Source organism: Bos grunniens, chromosome 1, assembly GCF_055505025.1.
Source record: "Bos grunniens cultivar Pamir isolate PY7600 chromosome 1, Bosgru_T2T1.0, whole genome shotgun sequence".
Lineage (NCBI taxonomy): Eukaryota > Metazoa > Chordata > Mammalia > Artiodactyla > Bovidae > Bos > Bos grunniens.
In genome coordinates this window covers 103249625-103264995 of record NC_141165.1, presented here as the reverse complement: position 1 = coordinate 103264995, position 15371 = coordinate 103249625, and the positions used below count along the sequence as shown (strand labels likewise).

Here is a 15371-nt window from a genome sequence, read left to right as displayed (position 1 = left end):
TCTTGAGTTTGGGGAAACCATTTCCCTCTTAGTCTGTCTCTTCATCAGCTAAAACATATTTTCATTTTATCTCCTAAATCTATGTGGAAGGTGTTTCTGCCTTTCCATCTTCTATTGTGTGATTCAAGTAAGCATCAACTCTCACTGGCAGGAGCAATTATCTTCTGTTTTTCCAAAATCCATCTATGCCCTTTCTACAGACTGCTCTCCTGCTTATTTAAAATACTTTAGTTGGGAGGGAGTCTCAAACATGAGGGGTTATATATAAACATCCACTCCGATATTCTTGCCTGGAGAATCCCCGAACAAAGGAGTCTAGCGGGCTCCAGTCCGTGGGGTCGCAGAGTCGGACACAACTGAGTGACTAACACTTCCACACTTTCGCTTTTCATAGCTGATTCACCACATAGCAGCAGAATCTAACACAACATTGCAAAGCAATTATACTCCAATTTTTAAAAGTAAACAATAATTTAATTATTAAAGTAATAATTTTTTAAAAATAAAATATTTCCATTAAAGACAAAATTCCCTCATGCAGCCTGTAAATTCTTGAACAGCGGGGCCCCTGCCTTCCTTTCCAGTTTAAGACCCCTGAGCTTTCCGAGCTTCAGCCATAGCAACCTTGTTTAAGCCCCAGGACCTGAGGGAAGCAAATGTATCTGTCTTACTCTCCACAGTAAACACAGGGTACACAGTGGACACTCAGTGTTCTTTTAACAATTTCATGAATGAAAGATAAAGTGGATAGGTAGAAAGGAACTTATATTTATCACTAAGAGTCGCACACGACTGAGCGACTTCTCTTTCACTTTTCACTTTCATGCATTGGAGAAGGAAGTGGCAACCCACTCCAGTGTTCTTACCTGGAGAATCCCAGGGGTGGGGGAGCCTGGTGGGCTGCCGTCTATGGGGTTGCACAGAGTCGGACACGACTGAAGCGACTTAGCAGCAGACTCTGTCCATGGGAATTCTCCAGGCAAGAATACTGCAGGGGGTTGTCGCCATGCCCTCCTCCAGGGGATCTTCCCCACCCAGAACCGGGGCCTCCTACATTGCAGGCACTCTTTATTGTCTGAGCCACCAGGGAAGTAACTGAGGCTCAGAAATTAAATGTCATAGAATCACATATGCTTAAGTTTTTAACTTTTCCTCTCAATCCAAGGGCAAATCAACTCCATTCCAGCTCAATTGTAATACACTCTTTTCTGAACAGCTAGATGCATCTGCATTTGACACACCTTCCCCTCTGTTTGTTCAGTCATCAAGTTGTGTCTGACTCTTTGCAACCCCATGGATTGCAGCACACCAGGCTTCCCTTCCCATTTAAATCTTTTTGAAAATTTCCCCTAGCTTTCACATTTCAGCTTGCAACTAGGGATTTTGCATTTGTACACCACTTTTTCAAAGTACTCTGGGACATACTTAAAAAAAACAAATTGGCATTATTGGGGGAAGTATCATTCCAGTCAAGAGGTAAACAGTTATATGACTTGCCCATAAATTCTATACTTAATATTGGCCAATTCTGTCCTTCAACCCGCATTGTGTTCCCCCTTGTGTGTGTGTGTGTGTGTGTGTCTCAGTTGTGTCTGACTCTGTGCAACCATGTGGACTGTAGCCCACCAGGCTCTTCTGTCCATGGAATTCTCCAGGCAACAATACTGAAGTGGGTTGCCATTCCCTCCTCCAAGTGGTTCCTGTGAATGAAACCTGCTCAATTTATATTCTCATCTAGTTAAAGACTCAGAGAAGGCAATGGCACCCCACTCCAGTACTCTTGCCTGGAAAATCCCACAGACGGAGGAACCTGGTGGGCTGCAGTCCATGGGGTCACTAAGAGTCGGACACAACTGAATGACTTCATTTTCACTTTCATGCTTTGGAGAAGGAAATGGCAACCCACTCCAGTGTTCTTGCCTGGAGATTCCCAGGGATGGGGGAGCCTGGTGGGCTGCCGTCTATGGGGTTGCACAGAGTTGGACACGTCTGAAGCGGCTTAGCAGCAACAGTAGCAGTTAAAGACTACCCAAGCAAAGTCAGGAAACTTGTTTTGTAGCAAGGCCGTTGGGAATGGGTTGCTTCTTATCCCTGAAGGAAAGAAAACCACTAGTCAACTTACTGTCTGAAGCGTATTACCCTTTTCACTCTTTTCACTGCAGCCGGCCATTTCTTTACCATTTTATCTTGCCCAACTACAACATGTCTTTTTATGAAAAAAGTATCTTACTTAGAACTAGAAAGAGAAATATTTAATTTCTCCCTTTTACTTTCACCCAAGCTGTATACCACAACCACATGAAAGAAAATAATTCACTTGCAAAGAGGAGATTCTCAGAGATTTCTCATATCCAGAAACTGAGACTTGTGGCAAGAGGGAAATAGAAATGAGCTCTAGAAAAGCCATAAAAAGTGAATCTGTGGGAAAATGAATGAAATTAAAACCAAACTTACCTTCCCGTAATTTGAGTATGCCATTTCAAGGAATGCTCAGAGAAAGGCAGAGCCACAATGCTCAATCTCTGCAGTTTAATCCTCGGAACCTGAGGGTTTTTAGTCCAGTTTCTCCTTCCTTTTGTAAGCAAATGTCCCCTACTTCCTCTTTCCCAGAAGAGCTGTATTCCTCCCTCCTCTTTCCACCCTCCCTTGTTATCTGTCAGTGTGATAATTTCATCAGCTTTATACACAGTCTTGTCTATTAGGTGAGAGTTAAGTTACTGTGTAGTTAATAATCACTCCTGAACTTTTAAAAAAATTTTTGGGTTTTATTCCTTTAAGATGAGACTCAGAAAATGAAAAATGAAGAACAGTTGTTAAGTTACAAACAAATGAACAATATTTGTAACTAATATTGATGATAGATTGAAGGATTTTTTTTATAGGGAATAGAAATTCAAAGGTATTTTGTAACTGATTTATGGCTGAGGGTGTGTTACTCACTGGGAGATTAGGTTTAGATTGTAGTGTTTGGATAACACTATCACTCCAAGATCTAGCTCTAAACACAAATTTTAAGCCCACAATAATGGTGAGCTGAGTAGAAGGGAAAGGTTAGCCTATTCAGAATAAGAACAGCAGGAGACAAACCACCAAGGCAAGAGACCCGCTAACGAATGCAGAAGGAACTCCACAACTGCAGTTCTTGGGAACTGCTGGAGGATAATGTTGGGGGCAGGATGTGACAAGAGATGAGGCTGGAGAAGTCACAGATGTTTTCATAGGCCATTCTAATGAGTCAGAGCTTCTAAAGGAAAATCTTCACAAACAATATGGCAGCCCTGGCATCCACTGGTCTCATAACAGGCTTTCTCTGCCCAGAGGCCATTGGTCTCAGGACCCAGGGAGCCCAGGTAACTTTCAGTCAGTTTAGTCACTCAGTCATGTCCAACTCTTTGCGACCCCATGAACCACAGCACATCAGGCCTCCCTGTCCATCACCAACTCCCGGAGTTTACCCAAACTCATGTCCATTGAGTCGGTGATGCCATCTAACCATCTCATCCTCTGTCGTCCCCTTCTCCTCTTGCCTTAAATCTTTCCCAACATCAAGGTCTTTTCAAATGAGTCAGCTCTTAGCATCAGGTGACCAAGGTATTAGAGTTCAGCCTCAACATCAGTCCTTCCAATGAACACCCAGGACTGATTTCCCTTAGGATGGACTGGTTGGATCTCCTTGCAGTCCAAGGGACTCTCAAGAGTCTTCTCCAACACCACAGTTTAAAAGCATCAATGCTTCGGCATTCAGCCCTCTTTATAGTCCAACTCTCATATCCATACATGACCACTGGAGAAATCATAGCCTTGACTAGACGGACCTTTGCTGACAAAGTAATGTTTCTGCTTTTTAATATGCTGTCTATGTTGGTCATAACTTTCCTTCCAAGGAGTAAGCGTCTTTTAATTTCATGGCTGCAGTCACCATCTGCAGTGATTTTGGAGCCCCCCAAAATAAAGTCAGCCACTGTTTCCACTGTCTCCCCATCTATTTCCCATGAAGTGATGGGACTGGATGCCATGGTCTTAGTTTTCTGAATGTTGAGCTTTAAGCCAACTTTATCACTCTCCTCTTTCACTTTCATCAAGAGGCTCTTTAGTTCTTCACTTTTTGCCATAAGGGTGGTGTCATCTGCATATCTGACAGGTAACTTTAACTTAGTACTATAAATTATTCAAAGTACAAGGACTCTGCCTCAATTTGCTTAAGAACTGGGGGGTGCAGTGGTAAAGAATCTGCCTGCCAACGCAGGACATTTGGGTTCAATCCCTGGGTGGGGAAGATCCCCTGGAGGAGGAAATGGCAACCCACTCCAGTGTTCTTGCCTGGAGAATCCCATGGACAGTGGAGCCTGGCAGGCTAGAGTCCATAGGGTCAAAAAGAATCAGACACGACTGAGCACACACAAATGCATGGTTGGAAAAATAAACTATGAAACTACAGCCAGACCCTCAAAATAAAATCCTTGAGCACAGGACAAGTTACAGAAATCTGTGCTTCCTCAAGCCCTCAGGGTAGTTCTTCCTGCACCTAAAATCTATAAACATTGGCTAGATCAGGGTGTGACCAAATGGCTTTGGATTAAGCAGACAATGCTTGGAATCCTGGCTACTCCCTTTCAGGGTGGAAACTGAATTGGCCCATAGAGATTCAGCCAAGAAAACATTTCATCTCCTGACTTGGGTGTGGTCCCACATGACACACTTTTTCTGGATGATTTAGAAGAGAGTTGATCTGGTAGCCAGTACAGAATGAGTCCAGTGCCTTAGGTTAAGATAGGACTTTGAGTGGAAAGACTATTCATTACTGTATTTCTTAGCATTTATTACAATGTAATTATTTTATTTATTTTCTTGGGCTTTTTTCCTCCTGCTTTTTGAAAATATTACATTATGGGAAAGTTCAAACATATAAAAACAGACAGTAATATCTTCAGTCCTCATGGATCAGTCGTCAAGCTTTGACAACGATTGACCCCAGCTAAACTGATTCAGGCTTCCTTATTAGCTCAGATGGTAGATAATCTGCCTACAATGCAGGAGACTCCAGTTCAGATCCCTGGGATTCCCAGGAAAATTCCCCTGGAGAAGGAAATGACAACCGACTAGAATATTCTTAACTGAGGAATCCCATGGACAGAGGAGCTTCGAGGGTTACAGTCCATAGTAGTGTTAGTCGCTCAGTCGTGTCCAACTCTGTGACTCCACAGACTGTAGCCCACCAGGCTCCTCTGTCCATGGGATTCTCCAGGCAAGAATACTGGAGTAGATTGCCATTCCCTTATGCAGGGCATCTTCCCAACCCAGGGATCAAACCTAGGTCGCCTGCATTACAAGCAGATTCTTTGCCATCTGGGGTACAGGGAAGAGAATTGGACAAAACTGATACAATTTAGCATGCACGCAGTCTGATTTAATCTAAACTGCCACCTATTCCAGAGAAGGCAATGGCACCCCACTCCAAAACTCTTGCCTGGAAAATCCCATGGATGGAGGAGCCTCGTAGGCTGCAGTCCATGGGATCTCGAAGAGTAGGACACAACTGAGCGACTTCACTTTCACTTTTCACTTTCATGCATTGGAGAAGGAAATGGCAACCCACTCCCGTGTTCTTGCCTGGAGAATCCCAGGGACAGGAGCCTGGAGGGCTGCAGTCCATGGGGCCGCACAGAGTCGGACATGACTGAAGCGACTTAGCAGCAGCAGCAGCAGCAACCTATTCTCCCTCCCTTATTTTGAAGGAAATACCAGACTTCATCTCTTTCACAAATTCAGGAAAAAAGGACTTTTTCTAACTACAGTTATATATGGATCTATGAAATAAAATGCATTACCTAGGGCTTCCCTGATAGTCCAATGGTTATGAATCCACCTTGCCGTGCAAGGGACACCAGTTGGACCCCTGGTCCAAGAAGATCCCACATCCCAGGGAGCAACAAAGACCATGCACCACAACCTGTGCTCTAGAGTCCAAGTGCTGCAACTATTGAAGCTCGTGCACCTAGAGCCTATACTCTGCTACAAAAAATGCCACTGCAGTGAGAAGACAACAAGTAGCCCCTGCTCACCAACCTACAAGAAGCCTGTGTGCAGCAACAGAGATGCACTGCAGCCAAAAATAAAATTATAATAAATTTCTAAAATCTTTTTTAAACGCATTACCTATTTCAAATATATTTTATTTACTACATAAGTTAAATATTTAAAGCATTGTATTGTTTTGTTTAGATAAATGTTTTTCAAAAGTTTTTTTCTTTTAAGCCAAAAGAACATACTCTATAATTTTGTCCCCTGCATTGCAAGGTAGTTCTAATATATAACAGAAGAAACTGGAGCAACTCTGGTTGAAAGTTAAAAATGTGTAAGACAGCTCACAGAACACTGTGGTTCTGAGAAACAGTGGTTCTGCACACTGTGGCACAGTGTCCCTCTCAGGCAGAAGGGATAGCTACTAAGTTCTTCCATTTCCTGAGGAGGAAAGTATAACTTGCACTCTGAAAGATGTTTCCGACTTTGCTACATCCTTCATTTTAAGAATTCCCACTTACAAGCATTACTGAAATTTATTTCTTCTTTAGGGCACTAGTTGCAGATCTTCACCTTCTGATCAAGAATATATTAGCAGATTTCTTTTTCTTTCTTTTCTTTTTTTTTTTTTTTTACAGAAAAAAAAAAATCTCTGTCAGGAAGCAACAGTCACAATTAGGAGAATCTTAAATTCAGAATCCAAATGAGTAAGGGCTATCTTGTGTTCTGTAATGATTCAGAGGATGTGGTTAGGACAGAGCATGGCAATCAGGTAAGATGAGGTAGCAAGGACAACTTTTGATGAATGGACAGGGAGTTAATCTGGCTATAGATTCTTCAATAATAGTTGCAAATTTAGCCCCCACCAGCAAGTGATCTTGGCCAGTCAAACCAAGTCTTGTCTCACCCTTCTCTTTCCATATTGAATGCATTCTGCATTTTCAGCAAGATAACTCTCCAATGAGACACATGGAATAGCTGTGAGACATGTTGAAGTTGGAAAGCTCAATTCATGTTGTTCTCTTGAAGTGGCTGAAGATTGGTGCCAAAAATTTTTGGACCCCTGAGCAATTGCCACTATGTGAGGATTGTGGGTGAGGAAGGATGGGGACTGAGGCCAAGAAATGTAAACTGAAGTTATTTCCTCCTATGTCCCTATCAGTCATTTGTTCCCTCCTGAGTTTTCCACCTCTCATGCTTTACAAATTCTATCCTGCTAGCACACAAAGATGTTTAACTTCATCCCACTTAAAACACTCAGCTCTTTTAACACTATAATTTTATTTAATTACTATTCTCTCTCTCTATTCTTTCCCAGTTCAACTTTCTGAACATACCTTTTCTTTATCTTTTAGCTGCACTGGATCTTCATTGCTGTGTGCAGGCCTTTTCTAGTTTTGGTGAGTGGAGGCTACTCTCTAGTTGCAGGCTTCTCATTGTGCTGACTTCTCTTGTTGTGGAGCACAGGCTCCAGGGCATGTGAGCTTCAGTAGTTGCAGCACACAGGCTCAGCAGCAGTAGTGCATGGGCTTAGCTGCTTTGCGGAATGTGGGATCTTCCTAGACCGGGGATTGGACCAGTGTCCCCTGCTTTGGAAGGCAGATTCTAAACTACTGACCCACCAGGGAAGCCTTGTACACAGCTTTTTACTCTATCTAGTTCCTTTCCACCTTCATCTAATTGTTTTTCTGTCTCCTTTCCCACTCCTAAACTATTGATGTACATCTATTCTTGATCACGTTTTATGCTTCTGTAGAACAGCTTCATCCACTTTTCCAGCTTCAACTTCCATCTACATGCTGGTGAGTCCTATATATGTATATTTCTAGCCCAGTCTTTTTGCCCGCCTTACTGACCCAAGTTGTGGCATATCCTGCTTATGCCTTTCAAACATAGTAAGAAATAAACTCAGTGGACTCCTCCAGCAATCCAGTGGTTAAGACTCCATGCTTCCATTGCAGGGCACATGGGTTCTATCCCTGGTCAAGGAAGATCTGCATGCCCACATGCCGCATGGTGGAGTAAAAAAGAAAAAAAATAAAGAAAAGAAATAAACAAACTCAGTGACATCCCTACCAAATTTTTACCACCTTTTGTATTTCTTTTCCTTGAGATATATTATCATCCACCTAGCCATCTAAAGGTGAAAACATAAAACACTCCTTTTCCTTAAATTCCAATGGGTTTAAGTCCTATGGAGTCAAACACATATCTTGCTTGCTATTGTTTTTCTTCTAATTCTACTGCCGTTGTCTTATTTCTTGTCTAAAGCATCTCTAATCATTTATTGAAATTTCTTGCTGACCATAATACCTCTCAGCCAACCTATTCTTTTTTCTTAATTGAAATACAGTTGATTTACATTGTTGGGTAAGTTTCAAGTGTACAGGAAAGTTATTTGATTTTGTATGTATATGTGTATATATATATGTATGTATGTATGTATATATATATTTGATTTATGTACATATAAATTTGATTTTGTGTATATATATATTGTATATGTATATGTATATATATATATTTGATTTATGTACATATAAATTTGATTTTGTGTATATATATATTGTATATGTATATGTATATATATATATTTGATTTATGTACATATAAATTTGATTTTGTGTATATATATATTGTATATGTATATATATATATGCACATATACATATTCTTTTTCAGATTCAACCCATTCTTTTTTAGCATATATAGTTTTAAATGTTTATTTATTTTTTAATTAAAAGATAATTGCTCTACAGAATTTTTAACCCATTAGTGATGCTGTGAAATACCAATATATGTTACCTCAAGCTGAGTTTCATGACTAGCGAATTTAGAATCTATATACAACAAGGTGGGATAGGAAGCAGTTTGAAAGGTTTTGTATTGGCCTTCCTGCTGCAATAGTTCTTATTCCTCAGGCCAAGGACCCAAACAATCTCTGGGTTTCATAAAAAACAGTGGGCCTCCTTGAGCTAGACTTTAGCCAGGACTCAGCTACTACTGAGCTCTTTTAAGCCTCCAAGCTAAGAAGAAGAGGGTCATGATGATAATTTAAAATCATAGTCAATACAGATCTTATGTCCAATAGTCTTTAAATGTTTCATTTATCTTTTCCAGTGTACAGTCACATTGTTAAATGGCTATATATCCCTTTGAGGAAAGACTGGAGGAATACACATAAGCAATATATACTTTATTTTTTATGGTGGTTATAGAGTTCTTCATAGGAAGCCAATCATCTCATCAACTAGTGGATTCTAGATCTAAAAATCAGTTCAGGTCTGGGAGCTGAGCAAGAGATGGTGACTTTTTTATTAGAGTGACTGCCCTCAGCCTCCTGATCCTCTATTTTTTTTTTTTTTTTTTGCCTACACTGTGTGGCTTCTAGGATCCCAGTTCCCCAACCAGGGACCTCCAGGGAAGTCCTCCTGCTCCTCTATTCTTGACTTTAATTGTAGGTGTTAAGAAGCATCTTTTTTCACAATAGATAAGTGATAAGTGTATCAATGGAGTAGGAAATGGCAACGCATTCCAGTATTCTTGCCTGGAGAATTCCATGGACAGAGCAGCATGGTGGGCTATAGTTCATGGGGTCACAAAGAATAAGACATGACTGAGTACACATCAGCACATGTATCAAATTATTGTTATACACCTTGAACTTGTACAGTGGTTTATGTCAATTACATCTCAATAAAACTGGAAATTTAAAAAATAAAAGTAGTTTCTTTTTTTTTTTTTTTTCTTTTTTGCAAACAGCCTGCCACCTATTTTTATATGTGAGCTAAGAATGTTTTTTGAATTTTTATTTTTATTTATTTTTTTTTTGATTAAAAATTTTGTATTATTGCAAATATAGTTGATTTCTTTTTTTTTTTTTTTTATCATTTCACCCCATTTCTTTATTATTTGTCTGCTCCCCACCCAAAAAGTTTTTTTCTAAACTCTTGGAAGGCCTGCTGCAGATATCATGGTTTTTATTCCCATGAAGTATCCCACATACTTCAGTACATATTTCTGAATTTCCTAAGAATAGGGATATTCGGTTAATAACTGTAATAGTACAGTTGTCAACTTCAGTAATTTAACATGGATAAAATACTTTTATTAAATCTACTGTCTGTATTCTAATACTGTTAACTGACCCTCAGTGTCCTTTTTAGCACTTTTTCCTTCTAGTACAAGATCTAGTCCAGGATCAGATATTGCATTTCATTGTCATGTTGATAAAGTCTCTTTTAATCTGGAACACTTTTACAGCCTTTCTTTGTTTTTTATGATATTACTTGTTAGGATTTGTCTTACATACTGTGGTGCTCCCATGTTGGGTGGATATATATTTATAATTGTTATATCTTCTTCTTGGATTGATCCTTTGATCATTATGTAGTGACCTTCTTTGTCTCTTTTCACAGCCTTTGTTTTAAAGTCTAATTTATCTGATACGAGTATTGTGACTCCTGCTTTCTTTTGAAAGCAGGATTTTCCATGCAAATTGGGACCAAAAGAAACCAAAATAAAAGTAGTTTCTTACTTCCACATTAAAAAAAAAAAAAATGAAGCATCCTTGTTGGCTGCCCATCTACTTTGACCCTAGGCACCATGATCTATTAACCATCTCCACAGCCTCCTGTGAATCAAGGCCCCTTGGCTGCCCTCCAACCTTCTTGGTAATTGTAGCCTCCCGGTTTCTGCTTGTTAAGTGGCACCATCTGGCTCACTGACTTCAGGGCCCATCACCCCAAGAATGACATTAACGAGCCAAGTTCTGTGCCAGCCTCACCTACCATCAGCCCGGTCTGAAGAGGACCATTGACCTTCTCAGCAATACTGCTTCTCCCTTCTCCATCACATTCCTGATGGCCATGGTGAAAGCTGGGCCCTACCATGGAACATCCTATGGTGGGTTTCCAGCCTCACGTAACATTCCTGCCCTGCAGGTCTACTTTGCTCACCTCTTTATTCCCTCCTCCACCCTCTGCCAGGGAAGGTTGGGCATTTATACTTTGCTTGGTGTTGGCTGTCACTTCCCCTTCTCCCCAGACCTCTAAGAAGCATCCTAGCAGTGAATCTGTCCCATCTCATGGGATCCTTGCTAAGATCTTAAATTCTGTGCAAAGAGAAAATATTCCCTCAACACAATGAATTCTTGCTTAACTAATGTCATAGTCCAGTCCTTTCGATCAGTTGCTTTTAAAAACTAGTGAAAGAATTATCCCAACTCCTGCCAGTACATGCTGGCTAATGTCTGCAGATCCTTCATGTATGTTCTCTTTCCTCCCTTGCCAGGCCCATCATGTCCTCAGCCGGGTTATGCTGGAATGTAATTCTCAGTTATTGGCCTAGTAGTTGGGAGAGGAATTTGGAGCACATTTTTGATGGGAGCACCTGACACGACTATCTTTGAGGCGGGGGCGGGGGGGATTGTTGTGCAGCATCCTCCAGCATACAGGTTGTGTTAGCTCTTACTAGGGGACTGCAGACCAGTTCTGAAAAGTCTGAGAATTCACAGGGCTGTACAGAGCCAACACTTTCAGGGGCATCCATTCCGGTGTCCCCACCTGATGTTTCAGGGTCTGAGATTTTTCCCAATCAGTTTGCTGACTTTAGCATATTAGACCGGCCTTGGCTAAAATTTTAAGGCCCTGTAGCTCTGCAACTTTAGCTATTAGAACTTGTTTGCTGTTCAGCTGTGTCCATTCATCTAACAGCAGGAGATGTGGGCCTCTGTAAATTACTAAATGCTTTTTGGCTCTTACATCTCATATTCAGTCTTCCAGTGCTTGTTAATGGCCCTCAGTTTCTCATTATGCCATTGATGGACATTAATACAACTTACCAGTAAGCAGCCAACTCCACTAACTTTATAGGATCTTTGACACCTTTATTTTCCAAATGCCTGAATTATAGCACATTTTTCCAGACCTCCTCCAGTGATATCTTCAGCAACTGGACCACCATTGCGTGCCAGGGACTATCCGTCCTCTGTATAGCACTCAGAATGCTGTCCTTTTGTGTTCACCAGCAGATCAGTGAGCCAGTTCCAGAATCTCATTACTTGTTTTCTTCTGACTGCTTCTGGCACCATATGTATTTGTTCATGTCTTTCAAGAAGCAGATGGCATGAAGGACTGAGTGTGCAAGAGATTTGGTGTACAAAACAACTGCAAAGGAAAATAAGAAGGGAGACAGAAGGCTAGGAGAGCTGTAAGACCATGATGTAGGTCTGAGTCATGTGAAGGAGAGGAAGGGAGTTTGGGTGGGAAGAATGTTGAAATACAGGGCCATTCTAAGGACGTTTCAGCAAGGTTGATGAGGAGTCCTTGAGTCTAAGCCATAAGACTGCCCCAACTTTAGAATCCCCGCTACTTAGTTGCTGGGAGGAATAGATGGGAGTTACAGTGCAGGTGTGAACTTTACAGCAGCGGTGTTCAAGATGGGGCCAGTGACTTGCAGTACACAGCTGAAAGGCACATTTGCATGATTGTCACACCATACAGTACCATTGTACTCCCTTTACTAGAAGCCCTTGAAGGAAGAAGAGAAATAGAGTACACTCAGGTTGTGGCACCCCCCTTCTGAGCACATCAACACTTTATTCTTTTCTCTGAAGTTATAATTACACTCCTCAATGATGAGAAAAGAACATGGGCCAAATCACTTGGCTTAGAAATCAATTCAGGAAAAGCACTGACATCTGCCAGTAGTAAGTGAGCTACAGCCAATGGAGAGAAGCTTTATGGAAAAATATTTTCCAACTTATGAACTGTTAAATGGTAAGTGCCTTGTTCCATCACTTTATTTCCATTTGAAGCTAATCAAAATTAAGCTTCTTGCCCTTTTCTGACCAGCACTATTATCAGTCTTACCAGAGACTTTCTGAGTCCACAACTCAGAAGTGGCAGTAACAATAGCCAGGGCAACTGCAACAGGGTTTTCCCATCTTAATCTTTTTCTCAAATGTAATAATTGTACAGACTCTTAGTCTGAGTTATTTATCACAAATCTTTTAGCCATGTGAAAGGTAGTGACTACTTCAATCTTCTTCCCTCGTGTAGGGCGTTGCTGAGGCATTGCTGAACTCTCTTTTTTGTTCTTTTAGTTGATATATGTATATATATATATTTTCTTTCATTCTTAGCAAGATAATATTAGGTCTCTTCTCAAATGTGACAATTTCTGGACCTTTTCTGCTAAGGTGAGCATATTCTGCAAACAGGTCTCTCTCATGACCAGTGTCCAAAAGTAAGATACTACTGCTGCTGCTGCTGCTGCTAAGTCGCTTCAGTCGTGTCCGACTCTGTGCGACCCAATGGACAGCAGCCCACCAGGCTCCCCTGTCCCTGAGATTCTCCAGGCAAGAACACTGGAGTGGGTTGCCATTTCCTTCTCCAATGCATGAAAGTGAAAAGTGAAAAGTGAAAGTGAAGTCGCTCAGTCGTGTCCGACTCTTAGCGACCCCATGGAATGCAGCCCACCAGGCTCCTCCGTCCATGGGATTTTCCAGGCAAGAGTACTGGAGTGGGGTGCCATTGCCTTCTTTTTTTTTTTAATGAATGCTATTTATTTCAATAGTTCAACATGGAGTGTGGAGACAGTAATATATGAGAATAGACACTAATAATAATGTCCTCTCCTTCTTTATCTGCCTGCTTTCTTTATGGCCTTGCTTTATGCCAAAATTAGGCAAAATGACTCAATGTAAGAATTATGATTTTATACCACTAATGCCTTCCCAAAAAGTGACTTTAAAAAATAATGTGTTTACACAAAATTGCTTTTTCTTTCCTGCAGAGAATAAGAGAGAAATAAAAAGTTAATAAAAGAATTCACATTCTCATCTTTGTTCTAAGCAGCACAGATTCCCAATTTATTAACCTTGCTATCACTACTCAAATTATATTGTTGGCACCAGCTACATAAAGTGTCTCAAGGTAGCCCATCCATAGGAGCAGACTGGTTGGCCAGGGAAATATTCTGTTTAGAGCAACTTAATAGTTGATATTCTCTATCAACTACTGGGGCAACAGAAGCTAAGAAAGAATGAAATAAAATAGTCATAAATAACATTTGCATAGACCTTCAATGAATGAAGTATATTATACATCTCTCATTAATTATATGAGAAGTTAATATATTAATGTCTCATTTATTTTTATAATCCTGTGAGATAAATATCATCATCATTATTATTTAGGTAATGGATAATTCAACCATCTATTAAAATAGCACATGTGGTCTCAAACCTAGGTGTTAGACTTCTTCCTTCCTTAGTCTTTGCAAGTTATTAACATTTTACAAAACACACATGTGTATCATCTCTTTTGTTTTATAGGCCCCATCCACAGGTCAAATCGTTGCATTAGATACTAGTTGAGTTATATTAACAAAGTCTTCGAATTTAACACAGTTGATTATTATCTTCTTTTCACAATACTGTCCACACTACATACAACTCACCTCCACTCCATTTGTTGTAGTTGTTCAGTTGCTAAGCTGTGTCCGACTTTTTCTGACCCCATGAACTGCTACACTCCAGGCTTCCCTGTCTTTTGCTATCACCCTGAGTTTCTCAAACTCATATCCATTGAGTCAGTGATGCCATTCAGTCATCTCATTCTCTGTCATCCCCTTCTCTTCTTGCCTTCAATCTTTCCCAGCATCAGGGTCTTTCCTAATGATGTGACTCATCCCATCAGGTGGCCAAAGTATTGGAGCTTCAGTTTCAGCATCAGTCCTTCCAATGAATCTTGAGGGTTGATTTCCTTTAGGATTGACTGGTTTGGTCTCTTTTCTGTCCTAGGGCCTCTCAAGAGTCTTCCCTAGCACCAGCATTCCATTACTGCCTTCTTTTACTCCAGATAACTCCTCACACACTGCATTTTGCTTAAGGCCAGATATTTGCTTACAGAGGAACATATTTTTTTTTTTTTTTTTTAGAGGAACATATTTAAATGCATTCTTATTGCAAGAAACATGGCTATCATTAACCACATTATGACACAACATCAAATATTTTTCTAGAGTTAATCCATAACTCTAGACCTACAATATACTACTTTTCTCATTACACATTGGTCCAGAAAATTCATCAAAATCCCAGCAGGATTTTTGTTGCAAAAGGTGACATGCTGATTCTGAATTTATATGTAAAGGGTTCCTTAAATCCATAATAAGAAAACAAATAATCCCTCCCCCCCAAAAGAGCAAAATTCTTTAACAGCTATTCCATCAAGAATCTATATGGAGGGTAAATTAACACCACAGTTAAGATACTGCTGTACACTCAAGTGGGCTTCCCAGGTGGTGCTAGTGGCAAAGAACCTTCCTGCCAAAGCAGATGTAAG

The 15371-nt window shown here is 40.5% G+C and overlaps 1 protein-coding gene across 3 annotated transcripts in view; it reads right to left on the bottom strand.

Annotated features, from left to right (window-relative positions):
- The window catches only part of DPPA2 (developmental pluripotency associated 2), a 38152-nt gene extending 35507 nt beyond the window's left edge, over positions 1–2645 (bottom strand). Inside the window, exon 1 of one of the 3 annotated variants that reach the window (XM_086320763.1) lies at positions 2455–2645. In XM_086320763.1, coding sequence (XP_086176889.1) covers positions 2455–2478 — 24 coding nt within the window. In that variant the 5' untranslated portion in view covers positions 2479–2645. The remainder of the gene's footprint in view (positions 1–2454) is intronic. The other 2 variants (XM_086320744.1, XM_086320753.1) reach the window with 2 other exon arrangements.
- Positions 2646–15371: the final 12726 nt, after the last annotated feature.